The following is a 20,677-nucleotide window of genomic DNA, read 5'->3' on the forward strand; positions in this document are numbered from 1 at the left end:
TTCACTGCAGGTTTTCTCCTGAAATATTATAGTGCTTGTCAAGAGGGGAAATTTCAGGGAAAGGGGGACTGAATTTTGACACAACTTTTAATCACATTAAAAACAAGTTGTTCCCTCTCAGCTCTTCTCCCATATGAGAATAAAATATAAAGAGTGTCAAAACCATTTTGAATTGCAAAAATATACCAATTTTATACTTTAGATACATCATTTTCCCACTTTTCATTCATTAAAAACACTTCTCATTTATAAGTATCTTTTTTTTAAATCCTTTCCCCTCCCCCCATTTTTAAAGAAAGCACATTTACAAAGGCTTAAATAACCCAACAAGCAAAAAAAAAAAAAAAAAGGTTAACTCAATTCCAGGTTAACTCAAAACATCTTCCTACATTCTTCCTGTCTCTCCCCTCAACCTGGGGCTTATTCATCCTGCTCCACTAACAGAAAGGCCTCGTGCAGAGAAATATGCATGAAGAGATGGGTTCTAACTCTCACTACGACTACAGCCAGGCTGGTAGAAGCAGAGCTCGTGGGTGCTGAGAGCTGCTGGGCTGAGACCTATCGGTGCTGCTGCCACTGTCGCACTCTCTGCCTGAGCCGGCGCATGGACAGGCTGATGGGCTGCTTCCCAAACTTCTTCATGATCTCCTTGATTCTGGCCAGGTTGGTCTTGGAGATGGTGAAGTCACACTGGGTAGCTCCCATGTCATAGCCGACTTCGCAGGTCTTGGTAGCCGTGGTGTAACCCTCTGCCTTCACACCCACTACGTACTCCCCCGGGTTGAGGAGGCGCCAGTAATCCCCATCAACTCCTGGAAGGGAAAAAAGGTGGTTTTCAGGGCATTTGGCCTTTCTCCTTGAGGAAGGTGTTTATAGAATCATAGAATCATTAAGGCTGGAAAAGAACTCTAACATCATAGCAGGAGGACACGAGGGCACAGACTCAAGCTCTGCCAGGGGAGGGTTAGGTTGGATATTAGGAAGAGATATTTTATGGAGAGTGCTCAGGCATTGGAATGTGCTGCCCAGGGAGGTGGTGGATTCATCATCCCTGGAGGTTTTCAAGCTGAGACTGGATGTGGCACTTAGTGCCATGGTTTGGCAACCATGGTAGGGTTGGACTCAATGATCTTTGAGGTCTCTTCAATCCAGCTGATTCTGTGATTCTATGATCAAGTGCAACTAACACCACCACATTCACCACTAAACCACATCCTCAAGTGTCATATCCACACGTGTTTTGAAGGCTTCCAGGCATGGTGACTCCACCGCTTTCCTGACCAGCCTATTCCAGTGCTTGACAACCCTTTCCATGAAGAATTTTTCCTAATACTTATTCTAAACCTCTCCTGGTGCAACTTGAGACCATTAAATGAGGACACAAGGAACTTCAATCTGGCTTAAGATTTTTGGCAGTTGGAAGGTTTGGTGACTCCCAAGGGGTAAAGACCTTCCCCAAACTATTTCTAACTAATGGATCAAGAGGAGACCCAGTAGAGTACACACATTGCACACATGACCCTACCCAGACTGCCTGAACACACTTTTTGGTTCTGTTTAGCAGGAAAACTGTGTGAATACATAATGTCAACTCAGAGATGTAAGTAAATATCCCCTTCTACCAAGCATTACATTGAGTTTATTACACTGGTTTTCCTACAAAGTGTAATTCATCAGGTACTTAACCACTTGGTTACTTGTAAATGCCCAGAGCTCCTGCAATCAACCAAACTTCTCATGCACAAAGATATATTTTAACACCTCATTGAATCAAGACTTTCTGGTTTCTTCTTTTTTCCCTCACAAATGACCTCGGATTACCCATATGCAGGTCAGGATGGTTTTAGGCTTCTCTTAAATGTGATTTTAACTCGTGAGTATTCATAGCTGTGAACTGAAAAAGGTGAAAAACTAATATCTTAAATTAGTTTTGCACTGTGTCCTGGGAAAACCCACTGTGAATAAAAGGGCATATTCAAGTAGTCAATTCTCTATATAAATAGAAATGGAACACCTCTAGCATGGGAAGGGGTTGGGGTGTTTGAACACTGATGAGAACTGACAGCCTTACTAGCACTAGCCTTAGGTTGCTTGCAATGCAGGGTGTAGCAAAAGCTAAAGACGATTTGCATAAAAATAGTAGATTTGGGAAAAGATCAGACTAGGCAGCCTCTGTTTAAAGAAATTGGATTTTAATTTAGGGGTTGGTAAGATTAAAAAAAAAATGTTTGCAAGCTGCAAGTGTTACTAAACAGTAATATTGACCATACCCTGATGCTGCAGTCTCTGAATGCAAGGGTGAGATAGTGCGCCAGAAGCACAGCTGATCAGGTTAGTTCCTTGCTCAATCTTTTCTTTCACCAATTTAACCATCTTGGAGTGATGATAAGGTCCAAATTTTCTGTTTCTCAGCACACAGCATTTTTAGGAAGGGATCTAAAAGCAGCACTCTATTCAGTTCTCCCTTACCATTGGGTCTGTTGGAACCTTAACTAAAAGACAAAAGAGAAATCTACGCAAATTCCTTGTATTTATCCCCAAGGGCTCATTTTTTAGCTGGAAAAGCTCTGGCAATACTACAGGGCAGGCAAGAGGCTATGGCTCAGCCCATATGTGGCTGTAAACACATCCTTGCTCAGAGCATGGCTTTAGCCCCAGGAGCTCCAAACTGACCCACATTTTTCTGACACATTTAACAGTCAGTTCATCACAACCCCACACAAGGCCAGAAATAAACCTACACATTCACACAGCACCAGGAGTTTATTACAAAGCTGGACATTAAGCTGTTAGCAGGATGCACTTTACCTCCTTTCCATTTACAGGGAGACAGACACTAGTATTTCTGTCAGCCATCAGTGCCCAGAATTTAATACCAGACTAAAAGGTTGGGGTGTTTTTCATTTGTTTTTGTTTTTTTTTTTTGCAAATCAGATTGCATCTGGTAGGTAAAAATTTTCAGAACAGATGGCAAAAGAAACACAATTAAAAATCCAGATAAATTTAGTAAATAATAGGCTGGCTGAAATAGCAGGTTCCAGTGGGAGCTGGCTGGAGGCAAACTATATCTATCTCCACCTATTGGGTCTGGAAAAGGATTGCCATGTCTGCTTAGATAAAATAACAATGCATTTAAAGACGAAGATAGCATTATTATAAATTAAATGTGTCAGAAGACTCCATAAATACTTCAATTAAGAGAAATAGTATTTGAGCCTGATAGGACAGACCTTAGTTACAAATCAGTAATGGTAAAAGTGACTTTTACATTTAAATAGACCAGATTTTAGTAATTTAAATACATGAAATAAATTTATCCTAATGCTCTGTGACCAACAAAAGACTCACCAGGAAAATTGACTGTAGTGCTGCACACCCAATGCATGGAACAACTAAATCTCACCTTTTCTCTACTGACCAGGCAGACAGGAATGAGGCTGGAGGGTTGTAACACCAGAATTATGCTTAGTTTATACTAATATTATTAAATATTCCTAAATGCTCCTTTAGAATCCTTGGGTCTGGTTACATAATGCATACTGAAATCACAGCAAGCCAAAATATTCATGAATTTTTCTGTGAACACTGTGTGAAATTTAATTAATTATGCTTTAGTGCAAGAGTCACACAGAAACTTCCATCTGCCTTGAAACTCTGGCTGTGATACAAAGGGTTTCACCAGAAAGAAACTGCACATTTCTTCATCACTACATCCTGTGACATTTCCAAGATGTGCAATTACAGGGAGCAACCCCCAAAACTGCCTTTGGACAGTGGGGAAAACAGGTGGATCTGTTCATGCAAATGATGAACTCTTTTCCAAAGGTTATCTTACAGAGTACAGAGCATATCTAACCATAACAACATGTAATCACTCAGACTTAATCAATAGTTACATCTGCATCAAGAGAAAATGGAATAATTTCCCACAAAGCTCTTACTCTTGGAATCGATGACTTCAATTAGCCTATTAATAGTGTTAGCTGAATGTCAGCATCTCTCTCTGCCCATGAGATACATTGTATGAACAAGAGAAAGTTAAAAAAACCAATGTGCTTTCCATGCACCTTTTTTTTTTTAGCCACAGGAAGAAGCAAAGAAATTTTCTCAAACATGTAAATGTTACTGGAAAGATTTTACAGACAACTTTTGTCTGTCTCTACAGGGTAGTTGACCACATTAATGTATCAATGGAACAGTAGATACCTTAGAGCTTTGCTCACTTGAAACAAAACTCATATGAATAGAGATCGTGGCCATAATTCTTCTCCTGCTTGGCCTATTTTTATATCAAGGCAACTTGGAGGTTTAAATGGATACATTTTTCATTTTAAAAGATATAAAGGAAAGAAGCCTGCTGACAATTTGCCTTCTTTCTCTGGAGTTATCCATGTCATTTTAGCTTTTTGGCTGCAGCATAAATCCTCTGGTTTCAGAGACTAATGAGACGTGTATTGTTATCTGTATAATATAACACAAGAGAGAACTTTTATGTTCCCATCCACAAAGTCATTCCCAAACAGAGTGCAAGCTTAAACAGCTCATTAAAAAGAAAAATTAAAAAGAATGAAACGAGTACTTTGACTTTTACTAACAATTGCAGATGGCCTTGAGCCATGGAAGATCAGCAATAAGTTAAGGTGTAAATAGCTCCAACATTCCCTGAGTGTTCCAAAGTGGATTTGGGCATCTTGCACACTTATTGCATCTGTCACTAAGTCGTCTGTCTGTATGCACTTTTACTGTCTTTAAACTGTTGATTTTTCATGTGACAATCCAGTGTACTGAGAGCTGATTAATCACCTCTTGCATTAACTCAGCTGCAACCAGAACAATACATTAATTCTGTTAACAGAGTAATACAACCCACACTTTATGGCAAACTTTCAAGGCTGCCAAGACAAGAAAAAACAACTGATTCCTGCTATCATTTCCCCGTGGTCCCATTTTGAAATATTTAATGCAGAATCATTATTGCCTGATTAAATATCTGTCATTCAATGTTTGCTTTTACAAGGGAGACACAGTAGCACTGAAATTAATCATAAACTAAGTTAGATATTCCAAGATGCATTATTAGCTCAGATTGTCTGCTGGAGCAAACATTACAGAGTTGGCTGGCACAAAGCTCTATGATATTCCATAGCCTGAAATCAGTTTAGGTGTCAAAGTGTGCCTTGCAAAGCACATGAAAGTGGCAGCAAACAAAAGATCCAGAACACAAGTAAGGACATAGAAATGACTAAAATCAGTGTCCATAAAACGTGTGGATGTGGTAATTAGGGACATGGTTTCGTGGTAACATGGCAGGGCTGGGTTAATGGTTGGACTTGCTGATCTTAGAGAGCTCTGCCAACCTTAATGATTCTATGATTCTGTGTTCTGTGATTCCCAGCCCTGTAACTGTTAGCCAGAGAAACACTCCCCAAAATAAGCCCTTACCTACACCCTGTTTCTTCAGTGCTATAATTAGATTTGTACTACCATTACATGAGGAAAGTAGCAATAAGAGATCTTTAGCCACAGCCTTGCACAGGGTGTTGGTTTGGAGCAGCTAAAAGCCTGTTTGCTCAATACTTGTAAGAGGTGGAAAGAGGAGGAGGAGGAGAGAGGAAAACCACATTCTGTTCTTGTCTACATAACTGTACCATGGCAAAAAGTGGCTCCTCCTCACAGGCCACTCCTTCTGCACCACTTTCCTTGCACTAGCTTTTCTCTGAAAACAGTTCCAAACAGCCATGAAGTTCTGTATTTTGTTTTTTTAAACTATAAACCTGTTGCTTTGCACTGATGTTTTTGGTTTGGTTTTTTTACCTGTACGAATGTCATGGTTAACACCTTCTACTGAAATAACAGCGTTTGGGATTCCCTTTCCATGCACATCTTTCACTATGCCTTTGATGCCACGATGGACCTATGGAGAGATTAAAAAAAAAGCAAACAAATACCTCACAGCAATGAGCAGTAAGTGAATTATGTGTTTATTCCTACTTTATGGCTCACAAAAATGGTGTGATATCATTATTAACCCCATATCAGCCCTCCAGGCATCAACTTGGGAATCAGCTGACGAATTCTTTTAGGATTCCTGATGTATCAAATTCAAGCTACAGATAAAAGGAACAGATAAAACAGCAGACCTAAGGTGTTTTTTGCATCAGCTCTTTCTAACAAGCTCATCACTCATGTCAGATTTTGAGAAGCTTCATTATTTTATCCTCCTGAGTCAAAACAGCCTGACTAAAGTGATATGCCAGTACTGCTTGTAGGGAAGGTTCCTATCACAAGTACCAACAAAGATGTAATTAGTCATGCATGAAAAATATCAGAAACCTTAAACTCCTTCTCAATCTGAAAGGAGTCATCGAGTTACTCAGAAGTTACTCCTCTGTTGAATACCTGTTCCATAAAAACAATCAGGGACTCGCGGTTGTTTTCCCATTCTTCAGGCAACTCACTCTCGTGGGGATACTTGTCACAGCCAACATAGATGGAGAGCTCAAAGCAGTTCGTGTGCAGGTAACTGAAGTCATTTATGCCTGTCAGTAGGGGGGAAAAAGGAAACAATCTCATACCCTTTTTAATCTGTTGATCAGATCTGATCTTTTAATGCAAATTAATATAACTTCTTTAAACACCAACTGGATATTTATCTAGTTGGCTTAGTTTGCAGACCTGGAAGGGCAACAGTTTTTTAAGAAATGTCCTGTAACAAAGCACAAGAGTAACATCAGGGCATGAATATCACGTTCAAAACAGAGGGCACAAGACTAATACAGCAGCACAGGCCACTGTGCCAGCCCAACACCACAGCACCTTTGCCACAAAGACTAGTGCCCTTCTGCCATCACAAACTTGTAGGAAATTGAGATCTTGCAGAAAAAATACCCAACAAACAAACATACAAACCTCCCAAATTAAAGTAATTCCAGATAGTTTCTATTACATCCTTCCCTCTCAGGGTAGTGAGACACTGGCACAGGTTGCCCAGAGAAGCTGTGGCTGCTCCATCCCTGGAAGTGTTCAAGGCCAGGTTGCATGGGGCTTGGAGCAATCTGGGCTAGTGCAAGGTGTCCCTGCCCATGGCAGGGGATGGAAATAGATTGTCTTAAAAGTACTTTCTAACAGAAACCATTCTGTAATTATACTGATGGAGAACATGGGGACAGAACCAGGAAGACATTAAGATATCTCTTTACAGCAAAAAGCTCATGCCTTGCTTTTAAAATAACACTAAGCATTCCTAATCCTGGACACTTTCCCATGGAGCAGCTCTCACATAATTTTTACCCTGGCTAAAAATGGAATGGTCTATGTTAGGTTGGATGAATGTGCAGATCTTAACTGAACTTATACAACACTAAATGCCAGGACACTGAGTTATGTGCACACAGTGATTGTTACATGAAAGTAATTTATTGGAGCAGTTGATTAAATAGTTTCTTAGTCCAAATGTTTTCCCCCATAAGTAATCTAACTGATAGGAAATACAGAAAAATCAAGGTAGTAATAATTATTTTATGTCATACATGATGTCTGACAGTTTGTAGGAAGCTAAAGGGTTCCTTTGCTGCCTATTACAGCTTTGCAGAGGACTGGAATCTGCACTGCTGCTCTGCAATAGGGATTTTCATTAGAAATATGCCTGAATCAAACCCCAGGAAGCTCAGTGCCTCCAACGTCTGAGGAGCTGCAGTATAATTCCAACTAACACAGAGTGCTGTGACCTTTGCAAAGGTCCTGAGCACTAAGGACTACTGCATTTAGATACAGATCTCAACATTTTCATTCTCTAGGTTTCTCTCCTCTTTCTCACAGTTATTTTTCCTTTGGGAAATTCCACTTATTAGTTCTCCACAATCACAGACATAACACAGTGCATGAACACTAGAGGAAGAAATTCTGTGAGATTCATTTCTTCATTTTTTATTCCACCTGAATTTCTGATAGGTACTTACTTCAAAATACATTTATTATTGTTATTTGCTATGTTTAGCTTTAACTGTTATGTTTTAAATGGCAAGGATTAGCAGGAACTGCAGTCGCCAAGTGCTTCTGACTGAAAAGAGTTAAACAAAATCCCTAGTCCTGTCCAATTACCATAGAGCAGTAGTCAAGTATTTAACGAGCCCTCAGTGCCTTCTGGATGCAGAGCAGGAGGATTATATAATACAGATGTTAAGCTTTTCACTTCTGTTGATGGGGAAAACCTAAATATCAGCCAGTGGCATATGCTACTCTGCATAAATGTGCTTCCCCTCTGTTTGAGAAACAGCCACAATTATTTTCCCCTCACATACTGTATCACATCCTGATTAATCTGTTGTGAAATGTTTTGCAATACACAGTAATTGCTTGGGTTTAATACATGTATTTAAGAAAATGGCTCAACGTTGCCAAGAGCAACTCTTTCATAGGTCTGAACATGCAAACCCAGCCTTGGAAAGACTGGAAATAAAATTAAATCAATCTGTTCTTTGCCTTTTCACCCAGTGCAGAAACTTTATATGTAAAATTGCTGAAGAACTTGCATTCATTGCAGTCCAGAATATGTGCAGGATATAATATGGCTGGGATTTAAAGGCATATGGAGGTGTTGGATGTCTGTGGTGCACATACTTCTCTAGGGACTCTCTGGTGCTGAAAAGAAATTAGGAAAATCCCTTATAAATTTTCCCACTGCATGAGCAGTGAAAAGTTTATATGCATGATCACTGCGAGGCTAGGAAGTAAGTGGAGGAGGAGAGAGGGGATGGGCAACTTTAAAGTATGGTGCAGCAAGGAGATGCCACCCACAGCAAGAGACAAGTGGGAGAGCTTCTGCAAGCAGTTTATTGGGGTGTCACCTTCGGGTCAGGCATGAAGCAAGCAGAGCGTTAGGAGAACAAAGTGGTATGTGTTGATCTAAAAGGAAAAGAAATAGAAAGAAGTGGAGTGAGTTATACAACTACATCTGTATAGTCATTGATTTACAAGGTGAAAAAAACCAGGAGAAATCTGTCCTAAAATCTAGAATCATATTTGGACAACTCTTTACAATGTAAGGAGGTTAAGCATCAGATGCAAAATATGCATCTATATGTGCATATAAATAGCTGCAATGCAAATCACTCTCTTGCATTGTCTAGGTAGACAAGAAGTCTAAAACTATCCTGCAGGCTGGAGGTTGAGCTCAAATTAAAGCCACATCTCTTGAGGTTTAGTCTGGAGTCCAAGGTGTAAAGAACTGCAAGTAAGAACAGTAATCTACCCTTTGTCTCTAAGAATATCTTGAAAGTCTTACTATAATGTAACAGAGCTGGATATAAAATACAATAAAAAACATCATTAAGAAATAAACCAAATCAGATGAAGCAAATCCAATATGTAATTGGTCCTAGGAAATCAAGGTAATAGACAGCATCTGTATTGTCCATCATTACTTAAAGTAACTTAGTGCGACAGCTGTTAGTGACATGGCCAATGTCATCCTTTCTGGATCGATTCATAATCATGTTGCTTATAGCACTTAGGAAAATTAAACCCATAAATTAGATAATTAAGTGTCAGAGTATGTTTTAGAATTTGCAGAAATGCAGAGAAACGTATTGTCAGGCATTGGCTGTGTGATCTAAGAGTTCAATATTTCTCCCTGAATCCAACCAACAGATTTTGTCCTTCTGAAAAAATATTTGAAAAGTTAATTCTTGACTGCAGCCTGTAAAGGTTAGCCAGCACTAACTGCACATGGGCCTGTGTAAAAGCCATAAAAGCTGTGCCTAAAATGTTTGTACAGTGGAAGTACCTGCAAGTTCCAAACACGAGCCAGTTCCAGTGAAACGTGGGTTGCACAGACACTCACTTGCATCTGTTTGCCATTATTGCTGCAGTTGTTCCTGATGTCAGTCAAGTGATGGCAGATGCATGGCTCATTTCTTAATTTCAGACAATATGTTTGACTGATGTACTTATAAAAACACAAAGATTTTGAGCAGAAGTGTGATGAATCAGCAGAGTGAATGATTCTGAGTCGGCTTGAAGTGTAGACCCATAGAGATTACTGTGCCTATTACTGTTAAAAATGTGCTTCTAATTGGGCTTTCCTGGAAATTCATGCTTTGGCTGCATCACAGGACACAGTTTCCCCTTCATGCTCCCTAACAGGGTGACAGGCTTGGGCGTATGGTGATTGATGCAGACTATAATTTATCCTGGCAGCAGAAATGCCTATGGAGCACATGCAAAGCTTAAGTGCAAGGATGTCCAGGTCTTCTAAAAATAGGATAGTAGCAGGGAAGCAGTAGCTTTTCTGGCATGTTATTACTACTCAAAGTGAATGTGAGTGGGGGCTGATCTGCAACTGAGTTCAGTGAGCAAGAGGCCGAATTCAGGATTTCCTTATCTGAGGGCCACTGGACTTTTTCCCTGGAGCTGCTGCTTCAGTCTGACACTGGTTCTGATGTTCAGCAGCCGTTTCCTGTTGTCACCCTGTGAGATGGCAGAGCCTGACGTTCCCTCCTGCTAGCGGGTTTGGACTGGGTTGGTTTCCACACGACAAACCATTCTGAATGTACAGAATCATGAAAACTAATGTATTGCATCTGCACTTCTGTAAACCTAAATAGTAACTAAAATGGTCACCAGGTATTAATGACAATCCCTGGAGGCTTTCAAGATGAGACTGGATGTGGCACTTAGTGCCATGGTCTAATAAAGACGGTAGGGTTGGACTCAATGTTCCTTGAGGTCTCTTCCAACCTGGTTGATTCTATGATTCTATGACAATATCTCCCGTGGAGTGCCAGGTTAATGGCTGGACTTGATGATCTTAGTGATCTCTTCCAACCTTGATTCAATGATTCTATTCCTTCAGTCCTCTGATAGGTGAAGAAATGCAGTGAACAGACCTTCAGATGGGGAAATATTCCTCTTAGAGCACACATTTTACCATCATTGCCTTTTCCATGTACACCTGGCACTGATAGCATTATTGTCTTTAGCAGGGTAATGGTACTTGGAGTTTCTACCAACACTTACTTCCAGCCACAGTGTGCCAGGAGGCTCCATTAACAGTGCCATCCTCCTTTTGGAAATCCTCTGTGTGACAGGCTCTCCTCCTCGCATCCGTCATCAGCCGGTGGGTGGAGGCATAGGAATACGCCAACCAGCGAAAGACGTGGTCATCTGGGGTGGGTGTGTAATCCTGGGTCTTCCACATGGATCGCACCATATCGTAGGGATATGCCACCACCAGCTCTCCTCCCTGCAAATTGCCACCCAGTACGAAAGGAATTTTTTCCATCCAGGCTATTATTGCTCGAGTCTCAACTGCCACCTGGAAGAAAAGAAACAGCAGCTTTGATTCAGCCTGTGAAATTTGATAAGCTTGTTTCAAAGGTGGGTCAGGCACAGGAGTCCTCTGTGAGTTTCTGAGCAGAAGAGGTGTGGGCAAGGAGAAGGGCTACTTTAAATTATGGTGCTTGCCAGCCATGCTTGGGAGGCCACAGTCAACCCATATCTAACAAAACCTTCATGTTAGTAATTTATGCAGCAGAAACATTTATGTGGTGTGAGGCCAAGAGCAGGAACAGAGATGTCAGATGGTGACACTGCTCTGCCTGTCATAGGCTGATATGTGTTTTCAAAATAAAGGATTCTAAACGTAAACTAGAACACAAGAAGTTCCACCTCAACATGAGGAAGACCTTCTTTCCATGGAGGGTGCAGAGCACTGGAACAGGTGCCCAGGGAGATTGTCCACTCTCCCTCTCTGGAGACATTCCAAACCCACCTGGATGCATTCCCGTGTCACCTGCTCTAGGTGACCCTGCCTTGGCAGGGGGTTGGATTAGATGATCTCCAGAAGTGCCTTCCAATCCCAACTATTCTGTGATTCTAAAGAACTACCACAATTAAGTTCTTCCCCTCAGCCACTATTAATAGTTTCCACTATATTTAAATGTCATGCAAACAGAAGTTTAATTTTCAGCACTATGATCCAATAAACGACTTTAGCATAAGCCACTGCATTGGTTTTGCAAATGCCTGAGCTGTTGCTGTGTTGCTTCAGATAAGAATATACTGCAAATAAGAATAAGAAAGCCCCAGGAGAAATCTGTGAGGACACTGAGTTTGCAAAGAGCTAAACTTCTCCACAAAACTAGGGAGAAGCTTGATTCACATGGCTCTGTGCTGTGCTTCACCTTATCTACCTGGTGCTGCCTAAAAGTTGGGTATTGCATCCTTCAGGTTCTTGCAATAGCTGAGGGAAAAGAGAATCCTCCAGGAAGCAGTTCCTTCCTCAAGACCTACCCGTAAAACACGGGGGTGAATGGTCCTTTTGTGGTGCATTTTCATTTCCATTGACTAACAGGGAAGTCTAGACAGAGAGCTAAGATCAAGTATAGAACTTCACCTTCGAGTTACTAATTTCTTGAGGACTGTGAAGGTCACTCTTTCAGCCTGCCCCAGCCCTTGTGTTTCCCTCTCTCTGGCCTTACTCACTGTGGCATTTTCAGACAGGTACCAGTCAGGGATTGGGATGTGATGGTTTGGGACTTTTCTTTTACTCTTCTTCTGATCTTCTGACTCCCAGAGCAAAGAGTTTAAATCAGGGAAATTATTGTTGATGTCAATGCCATCCTGAGTCCATCGTCCTAAAGACCAGCCTCCTAATTCTGAGCCCTTTGATTGAAATAGAAAAGAACAAAAAAAGGAAGAAAAACAGATAAATATTCGTTCAGAATACGACAACTTGTGAGCAAAGTGTTTGGGAAGTGGCAGAGGTGATTCTATGCAGAGAAATGGAAGGATGAATTATTTAGTTAATTGAATAACCGCCTTTTTTTCATTTTAATAAGGTGAAGCCAAACCTATGAAAAATTACTTGGAGTTAGCCAAAACGTTCTGGTTCATGTTCAAGGTTTCTATTTAAGACTGGTTTTCCCCTGGGTTGCAATGGAGAGAACACACATTCCCTTCCATTGCTAGGACTGTGATTTTTGTGTTCCAGTCTTTTACAGCCTGCCCTGGAAGATTTTCCAGTGCATTTGACCAGCCCTTACAATTTTTCCTCCTGGTGTCTGTCTTCTTCCAGACTGAATTATTACAATGCCCAACACATTGTGCTCTCCTTAAAGGTGCATGATTGCATTTCAGCTGTGGAAGAATGCAGATTTCCACGTGCTTAGCTTGGTTTCTCATGAGAAACAGACTACATGAATTTTCCATTTTCCATACTGGTGTTCCCATTGATCTATACTCCTCAGTATGGTTTGTTCTGGCAGTCTGTGATCCTCCTTTCCATATACACTTTCCTATTAGCCAACATCACATACAGCACTGTTTCTTGCAGCTTTTTGCTAACATGTTTCAGTGGTTTATGTTTAGTTTGATGCTTATATTTTAACTTTTAAATTTTGATTGTTTGTAAAATATGATCTTTGAAAAAAAATGACAAGATGAGAATGTTCATTAGGGGACCTCATTAATGTACTCAAGTACATGAACAGGAGGTGCCAAGAGGATAGAGACAGACTTCTCACTTGTGGAAACCAATAAAACAAGAGAGAATGGAGAGAAACTGATGCACTGGAAGTTCCACTTGAATACAAGGAGGAACTTTGTTCCTGTGCAGTCACTGAGCACTGGAACAGATTGCCCAGAGAGGTCGTGGATCATCCCTCACTGGAGGTATTCAGGAATCATTTGTAGTAATGCAGTTAATTGTTTCTGTAAATATAATACTGAAAATAAACATATTTCATATTTGATCTTCTCATAACCATCTCCTACAAACAGCACAATAGGTCACCTCAAATGCCACTCTGCTTGTGTTTGCACAAACTGTCACAGACAATTGATGAACACAGTCAGTCAAGGCTTTATTAACAGCCAACAGGACTGTAAAACACTTCCCCAATTATGTTCACTAACAGTTCTTATTTGACAGCTCCTGTTTGTCGCTACCAATTATTTACCCTGTTAGTGACCTGGAAAAATTCTGCATTCAGTCCAGATCCTCCATTTTTGCAGGAAAGGTGTACTAAATGTAGGTCTAAGTGCTATCTACAGTTAGGGGAGGCAAAAGGACTCTCAGATAATTTCTTTCAGATTGGAGCTACTTTTTGTCCTTTGTGGAGATCATAGAATCATCTATGTTGGGAAAGATTCTTAAGATCTTTGATTGTAACTGTTAACCTGACAGTGCCAGATTCTCTGTGTTGTTCTGCTGTGAACCAAAAGGGAAACTACCTCTTCCTTGAGCATGGAGACTATCAGATAGAGACAGTCAACCTGGCATTCCATGCAACCCAGGACATTGGCTTGGTTTGCCCTAATCCTCTATATTTTGTTTTTTGGAACAGATTGCCCAGAGAGGTCATGGATTCTCCCTCACTGGAGGCATTCAAGAACTTGCTGGATGCAAAATCCTGAGCCATGTGCTCTAGGACAGCCCTGCTTGAGCAGAGAGGTTGTACCAGATGACCCATTGTGGTCCCTTCCAACCTAAGCGATTCTGTGATTCATCTACTTGAGATGAAAGAATTCCCTGACATGTTCATAACCATCTTACCGCTTTATACGCCTTGTCATATCCATCTGGGTTGACTGAGGGCAGGAGGTGGATTCTGGTGTCCTCAATGAGGTGCACAATCCGTGGGTTCCCAGCCAGGTATTCCTGGCACATAAACTGCATTAGCAGAAGGATTAGCTCACGTCCAAGCACTTCATTGCCATGAGCTCCTGCAATGTAGTGAAATTCTGGTTCCCCTGTGGAAAACACATGGAGCAGAAGTGTAGTCAGAGCAGCAAATCAAATGTCTGTCAAATGTCATTGATGTCAATCAGCAGCATTTCACTTTAGGAAAGTTGGAGAAATGCCTTAACTGAACAAATGAGAGATGAAAATGTAACTTTACAGAAACAAATAACTTTCTGTTGCTATTTTAGAATAGGTTTATGTATCAGTGATATCTAAAGCCACTGTGTAAACCCTCCCAAATCCATTTTTGATGAAACATATTTTTGATTATCCTCAGAATTTCAGCATGTTAGAGGTAGATTTTAACAGTCCTGATAGTCTAAAAATAACATGACAAACACATTGCTAGTAATTCTTTGGGACAGATGTTCAGGCTCTTGAAAGATAAGTCAGTCACTGTACATAATTGATTTCTGACTTCACAGACTTCTTTTCCTTCACCAAAACAGGTTTGTGTACGTATGTCAAGGTTATACTGAATGCCACAACCCTTGCACTCAACAACAAAACACTTCAGGGATAATTAGGAATGGTGCCTGCTATTCAACCCCCCAAAATTTAGTCATCCTTTGCATGAGCCCTTGCAAATATCAACAGGACATAGAATCATAGAATTGTTTAGGTTGGAAAAGGCCTCGAAGATCATCGAATCTAACTGTTCCTCCAGCACTGCCAAGGCCATCACTAAACCATGTCACCAAGAGCCATATCTACACATCTGTTAAATTCCTCCAGGGACAGTGACTCCATCACTGCCCTGGGCAACCAGTGCCAGGGCTTGAAAATGCTTTTAGAAAAGGAATTTTTCTTAACGTCCAATTTAAATCTCTGGTACATCTTAAGGCCATTTCCTCTTGTCCTGTCACTTGTGCTTCAGAGACTTTAGTCTGAGATCAGCTCCAAGTCTACCGAGAGATGATACCCATAGTGCTCCATCCCTTACAGCAAAGTAGAGAGATGTCTTAGCACCCATCAAAGCACTCTTCCTTGCATGGGATGAACACTTATCAGGGTGTTCATGGACATGGCAGAGCACAAGATTCCTTTATTCCAGTGGCTGCCCCAGACACTATCATAGTGAGATCATTATTGTTTTCCACAGAAGGTCCAATGACTGAATGAGTTTCTATCTTAGAGAATTATATCACTATGGGAACTTGCACCCCAGTCCTCACCAGTGAAGGATGATGTGGAGATTTGACCTGTCCTTGCTTGCAATGCCTTCTCCCCATGTAAAAAAAGGGCATTTCTACCCAAAGCTACATAAATCCCCACACCTGAAATCCATTCCCCAGCATTAAAATTCACCTTTATGTTGTTATTGAAAAGAATAAAACTCATTATCATTAAAGAATTTGATCCCACACTCAAAATGTCTTCTATCTGTGTTCACCCTCCTCTTCCCAATTTAGAAATACAGAGCTGACGTTCCTCCCACATACATTTGAAATCTTTGCTGCCATGAATATAATTCCATCAGTGATAATTACAGCAGATACAGAGAAGATGAAAAAAAAGGCAAATTCCAACACCCTTCAACAGATATAGTTAGACTAAATCCTAACCAACTTCGTGTTCTCCTGGGTTGTCAGAAATCTCGACAGCATACAGCTTCAGTCCTTGGTTGCTTTTTCCAATATTGTAAATTCTTGTGATATTTGGGCACATTTTATTCACAGTTTTCATCAACTGCCAACAACAACAACAACAAAAAAAGACACATAATTAGACAATGCAGCATCAAAATAGATCCACTATGAATTAATTCATTCCCGATTGGTTGTGGCAAAAGCTCTTCATTTTCTTTTCTAATTATTTCTTAGTTGTAAAAGCTTTATGTTTAGTTCATGGGTTTATGGCTCTGCTAGCACAAAACATGCTACTACACTATCAAGATTTAGGAAAACAGAGTTTCAAAACATGCAATGGAGAGTAATTAATCACCTTACTACACTCTGTGGTGTACTACAGGTAAGTGATTGAGATGCCCCGAGGTGTTAGTGGCATATACTCTACAGACTGACACACACACTCTGCCCAGTACGGGACATTTCCTTCTCCTTTGTCTTATGCAGCAGCAACTAGATCAAAACAAGTGAAGAGAGAAGGGTATAATCCATTTAAACAGGATTTCACCAGTGGATCCTGATTATACCTACCTTGCTGAGGTAGAAACCAAACCCACCTGTAATTAAGGTAATGTAGATGTGGCCAAAGTAGTGAAATAGGTATAATATGGATGACTCCCTAAACACCAGATATACTCCTTCAGTAAATAAGAGATTCCTCAGAATTTTCTTGCCAAGTTTCAGCAAAAAATAGAAATACTAATGGAAATGTCTTCAGCCTGTCTGAGCACATTCCTGCCATCACAATCTATCCTGGTCACTGTTTCTTCAGATACTGTGTGACACTGTCAAAATACAATCAAACAGTCTTAGTGCTTACTGAAGTGCATAGGTTTAGGGCTACAGTTCTGTTTAAACCAAAGGAGTCACACAGAGATCACCCAGATCAGGTCATCATGAGTCTAAACGGTCTCACTAACACTTTACTGCTGCAGGTGAATGTTAACACTTACAAACAAGACCTAAAAATTTCTCTACTGCTAATAAGTTATTGCAAATAGCTTTAAATGCAAGAATTTATCTGTCTTGATCTTATTCATTGGAAGGGATGAAAGAAATAAATCAGTACTTTACTGTAAATTGGAACCCTGGGGACTGTTAATTAGACAATCATTTCACAAACAAGAGTGCATACATTACTGAGGGAATATTGTGGCATAACAAAACTGCTCACACATTGTTAATTTACAAACAATATTGGATGATCACAAGGCTGATGATTTAAAAAATGCAACAATTAGATATGTCCAAATCCCATGCCACTGTTTAGCAAATTTAAGTGGAAACACAATTCGCATTGGGCAGAGCATCATTAAAATTCCTCTCATAAAAAGCTTCACTTCTATTTATAACCATTTTGCAAAGAGACTGAAAGATGCCATTTCTGTACATTTGTTTGTCTCACATATTGGTTTTATAGATAGATATATAGAGAAACAATTCTTATGGCAAATATCAACTCAATGTTTGTCTGAAAAATGCAGCCAGCTAAGCTGTTTCAGTGTATTGTCTAGTTTCTTATCTATTTATTTTCCCCACTGTCATCATCATCATAATTTTGCTGCTATTATGTGTCCCCAGTTATCTCCACAGAGCACTTTTTAATGTCCTGGGTATAGGTGAGTGGGTATGTCATTTATAGTTCTAGCTGAAACACACAGGTGAAGCCAGAGAACACCAGTTCACATTTCATAGTGTTTGATTTAAATGAGTATTTTTTGAGACACACAACCTTGAATCTTCCTGGGAAACCTGTTCATAATGTGCCAAATACTATCAATGGATATAGTAATTTAATCATTTAGGTTGGAAAAGACCTCTAAGATCATTGAGTCCAACCATTCTCCCAGCACTGTCAAGGCCACCAGTGAATCATGTCCCCAGGTGCCACATCTACACAGCTTTTAAATCCCTCCAGGGACTGTGAGTCCAGCACTGCCCTGTACAGCCTGTGTCAGGGCTTGACAGCCCTTCCTGTAGTGATGTTTTCCCTAGTATCCAATCCAAACCTCTCCTGTCACAACTTGAGGCTGTTTCCTCTTGTCTTATCACTTGTTAAATGGGAGAAGAGCCTGAACCCCACCTGGCTCCAACCTCCTGTCAGGGAGTTGTAGAGAGCAAGAAAGTCCACACTGAGCCTCCTTCTCTGCAGTCTGAACTCCCCTAGCTCACTCAGCCACTCCTCATCAGACTTGTGCTCCAGCCCCTTCCCCAGCTCTGTTCCCTTCTCTGGACATGCTCCAGCACCTCAATGTTCTTCCTGTCACGAGAGACCCAAAACTGATTCCAGAATTTGAGGTGCCTCACCAGTGGCCAGCACAAGGGGACAATATGGGAGTATGGATGTCTTGCTAGAGCCTCACAGGACAAAACTTATCCAAGGTCTACTGCATGGGGAATATTAGTTCATGTCCCCCAGACAGAGGATGAAATGGATTACTATTGGATTCGACAACATGTTTCTCTCCAAAAGGAATAAGAGCTAGCTTTTTCACTCTGGCAATGAGTACAGATGTTGCACTAAGAGAAGTTCTAACTTAAAAGGTTAAAACTGTACTATATAAATAAGGTTACTGTCTCAGACCTGTGTTTACTAATTCCTCTCCTTGCACCCACTTCTAACTGTAGGAAACTCCTTCCTGGCTGATGTATCACAGCATCCATGCAGCTCCCCAAGCTGTGAAATAGGGAATATGAGCCTGTGCTCTCAGGGCTGTCTCTGAAGCCAAGCAGACAAACTTCTGCCTCTGAAACTTCCACAGAGCAGAAGCTTTCCTGACGTGCCTGGCACTCCAGTGCTCACAGACTACCAAGAACATCAATTTAAAAAAGTGGTTAAAAGTATGCTAAATGCTCATTAATAGTGAGAAAAATGCCTAGAACCAAGTTCAAAGTATATCACATTCAGTGGAAATATTTGTGTTGGCCTCAGTAAACTCCCCATCATCTCTTTAATTGCAAGCAGATGATTATATTCTGAGTCAAAGAACTTCTCCAGAATTAAAGCCTCTGTAGTAGACTCCACTGAGGTTCTTTTGGTAACAGTGTGGATATAGTAAAGCAGTTAATTGTTTCTGTAAATATAACACTGAAAATAAACATATTTCATATTTGATCTTCTCATACCCATCTCCTACAAACAGCACAACAGGTCACCTCAAATGTCACTGTGCTTGTGTTTGCACAAACTGTCACAGACAATTGATGAACACAGTCAGTCAAGGCTTTATTAACAGCCAACAGGACTGTAAAACACTTCCCCAATTATGTTCACTAACAGTTCTTATTTGACAGCTCCTGTTTGTCGCTACCAATTATTTACCCTGTTAGTGACCTGGAAAAATTCTGCATTCAGTCTTTGAAGAAGCTCCACCAAACTGGTTTTTGAAGGTCCAGATCCTCCATTTTTGCAGGAAAGGTGTACTAAATGTAGGTCTAAGTGCTATCTACAGTTAGGGGAGGCAAAAGGACTCTCAGATAATTTCTTTCAGATTGGAGCTACTTTTTGTCCTTTGTGGAGATCATAGAATCATCTATGTTGGGAAAGATTCTTAAGATCTTTGATTGTAACTGTTAACCTGACAGTGCCAGATTCTCTGTGTTGTTCTGCTGTGAACCAAAAGGGAAACTACCTCTTCCTTGAGCATGGAGACTATCAGATAGAGACAGTCAACCTGGCATTCCATGCAACCCAGGACATTGGCTTGGTTTGCCCTAATCCTCTATATTTTGTTGTTTTTTGGAACAGATTGCCCAGAGAGGTCATGGATTCTCCCTCACTGGAGGCATTCAAGATCTGCCTGGATGTGCCATGTGCTCTGGGACAGCCCTGCTTGAGCAGAGAGGTTGTACCAGGTGACCCATTGTGGTCCCTCCCAACCTGACCCATTCTGTGGTTCTGTGATTCTGTTTCACACTCAGATCAAGCTATTCAATGGGTAACCTCTACTGTGCTCTTCAATGTTCCCTGTTATCATCACACCAAGCCCATAAACAGCTAACCATGAAGAACCATGCAAGACTCCTGGGATGCTTGGAGCCTGACTTGTCCAAAGATGATTCAAATCCAGTTCCATGGACTTCAAAATTAAAACTCTTCTTTCCCAAGAAAGATCTGGGTTTGCTGTTTCAAAGATAAGGTTGCACTCATATATCCATACAAACCATTTTAACATCTTCCTACACTATATGAATACACAATATAAATATTTTGGACTTAGAACCAATCCTCACTTCTGCACAGAAGACACAACATGTGTTCCCATTGACTAGAAGAAGAATATTGAATACTGTCTTACAAGAAAAA

General features: G+C 40.6%; 1 protein-coding gene across 1 annotated transcript in view; it reads right to left on the reverse strand.

Moving 5' to 3' along the window:
- Window positions 1-558: 558 nt before the first annotated feature.
- Window positions 559-20,677, reverse strand: part of CPXM2 (carboxypeptidase X (M14 family), member 2) — a gene marked incomplete at its 5' end in the record, with an annotated part of 28,831 nt that continues 8,712 nt past the window's right edge. The window contains 7 exons of the mRNA XM_009074739.1: window positions 559-812; window positions 5,815-5,914; window positions 6,400-6,539; window positions 11,017-11,314; window positions 12,484-12,663; window positions 14,555-14,751; window positions 16,309-16,432. Coding sequence (XP_009072987.1) covers window positions 559-812; window positions 5,815-5,914; window positions 6,400-6,539; window positions 11,017-11,314; window positions 12,484-12,663; window positions 14,555-14,751; window positions 16,309-16,432 — 1,293 coding nt within the window. The remainder of the gene's footprint in view (window positions 813-5,814; window positions 5,915-6,399; window positions 6,540-11,016; window positions 11,315-12,483; window positions 12,664-14,554; window positions 14,752-16,308; window positions 16,433-20,677) is intronic.

This window comes from Acanthisitta chloris, unplaced genomic scaffold (assembly GCF_000695815.1).
Source record: "Acanthisitta chloris isolate BGI_N310 unplaced genomic scaffold, ASM69581v1 scaffold4225, whole genome shotgun sequence".
NCBI lineage: Eukaryota > Metazoa > Chordata > Aves > Passeriformes > Acanthisittidae > Acanthisitta > Acanthisitta chloris.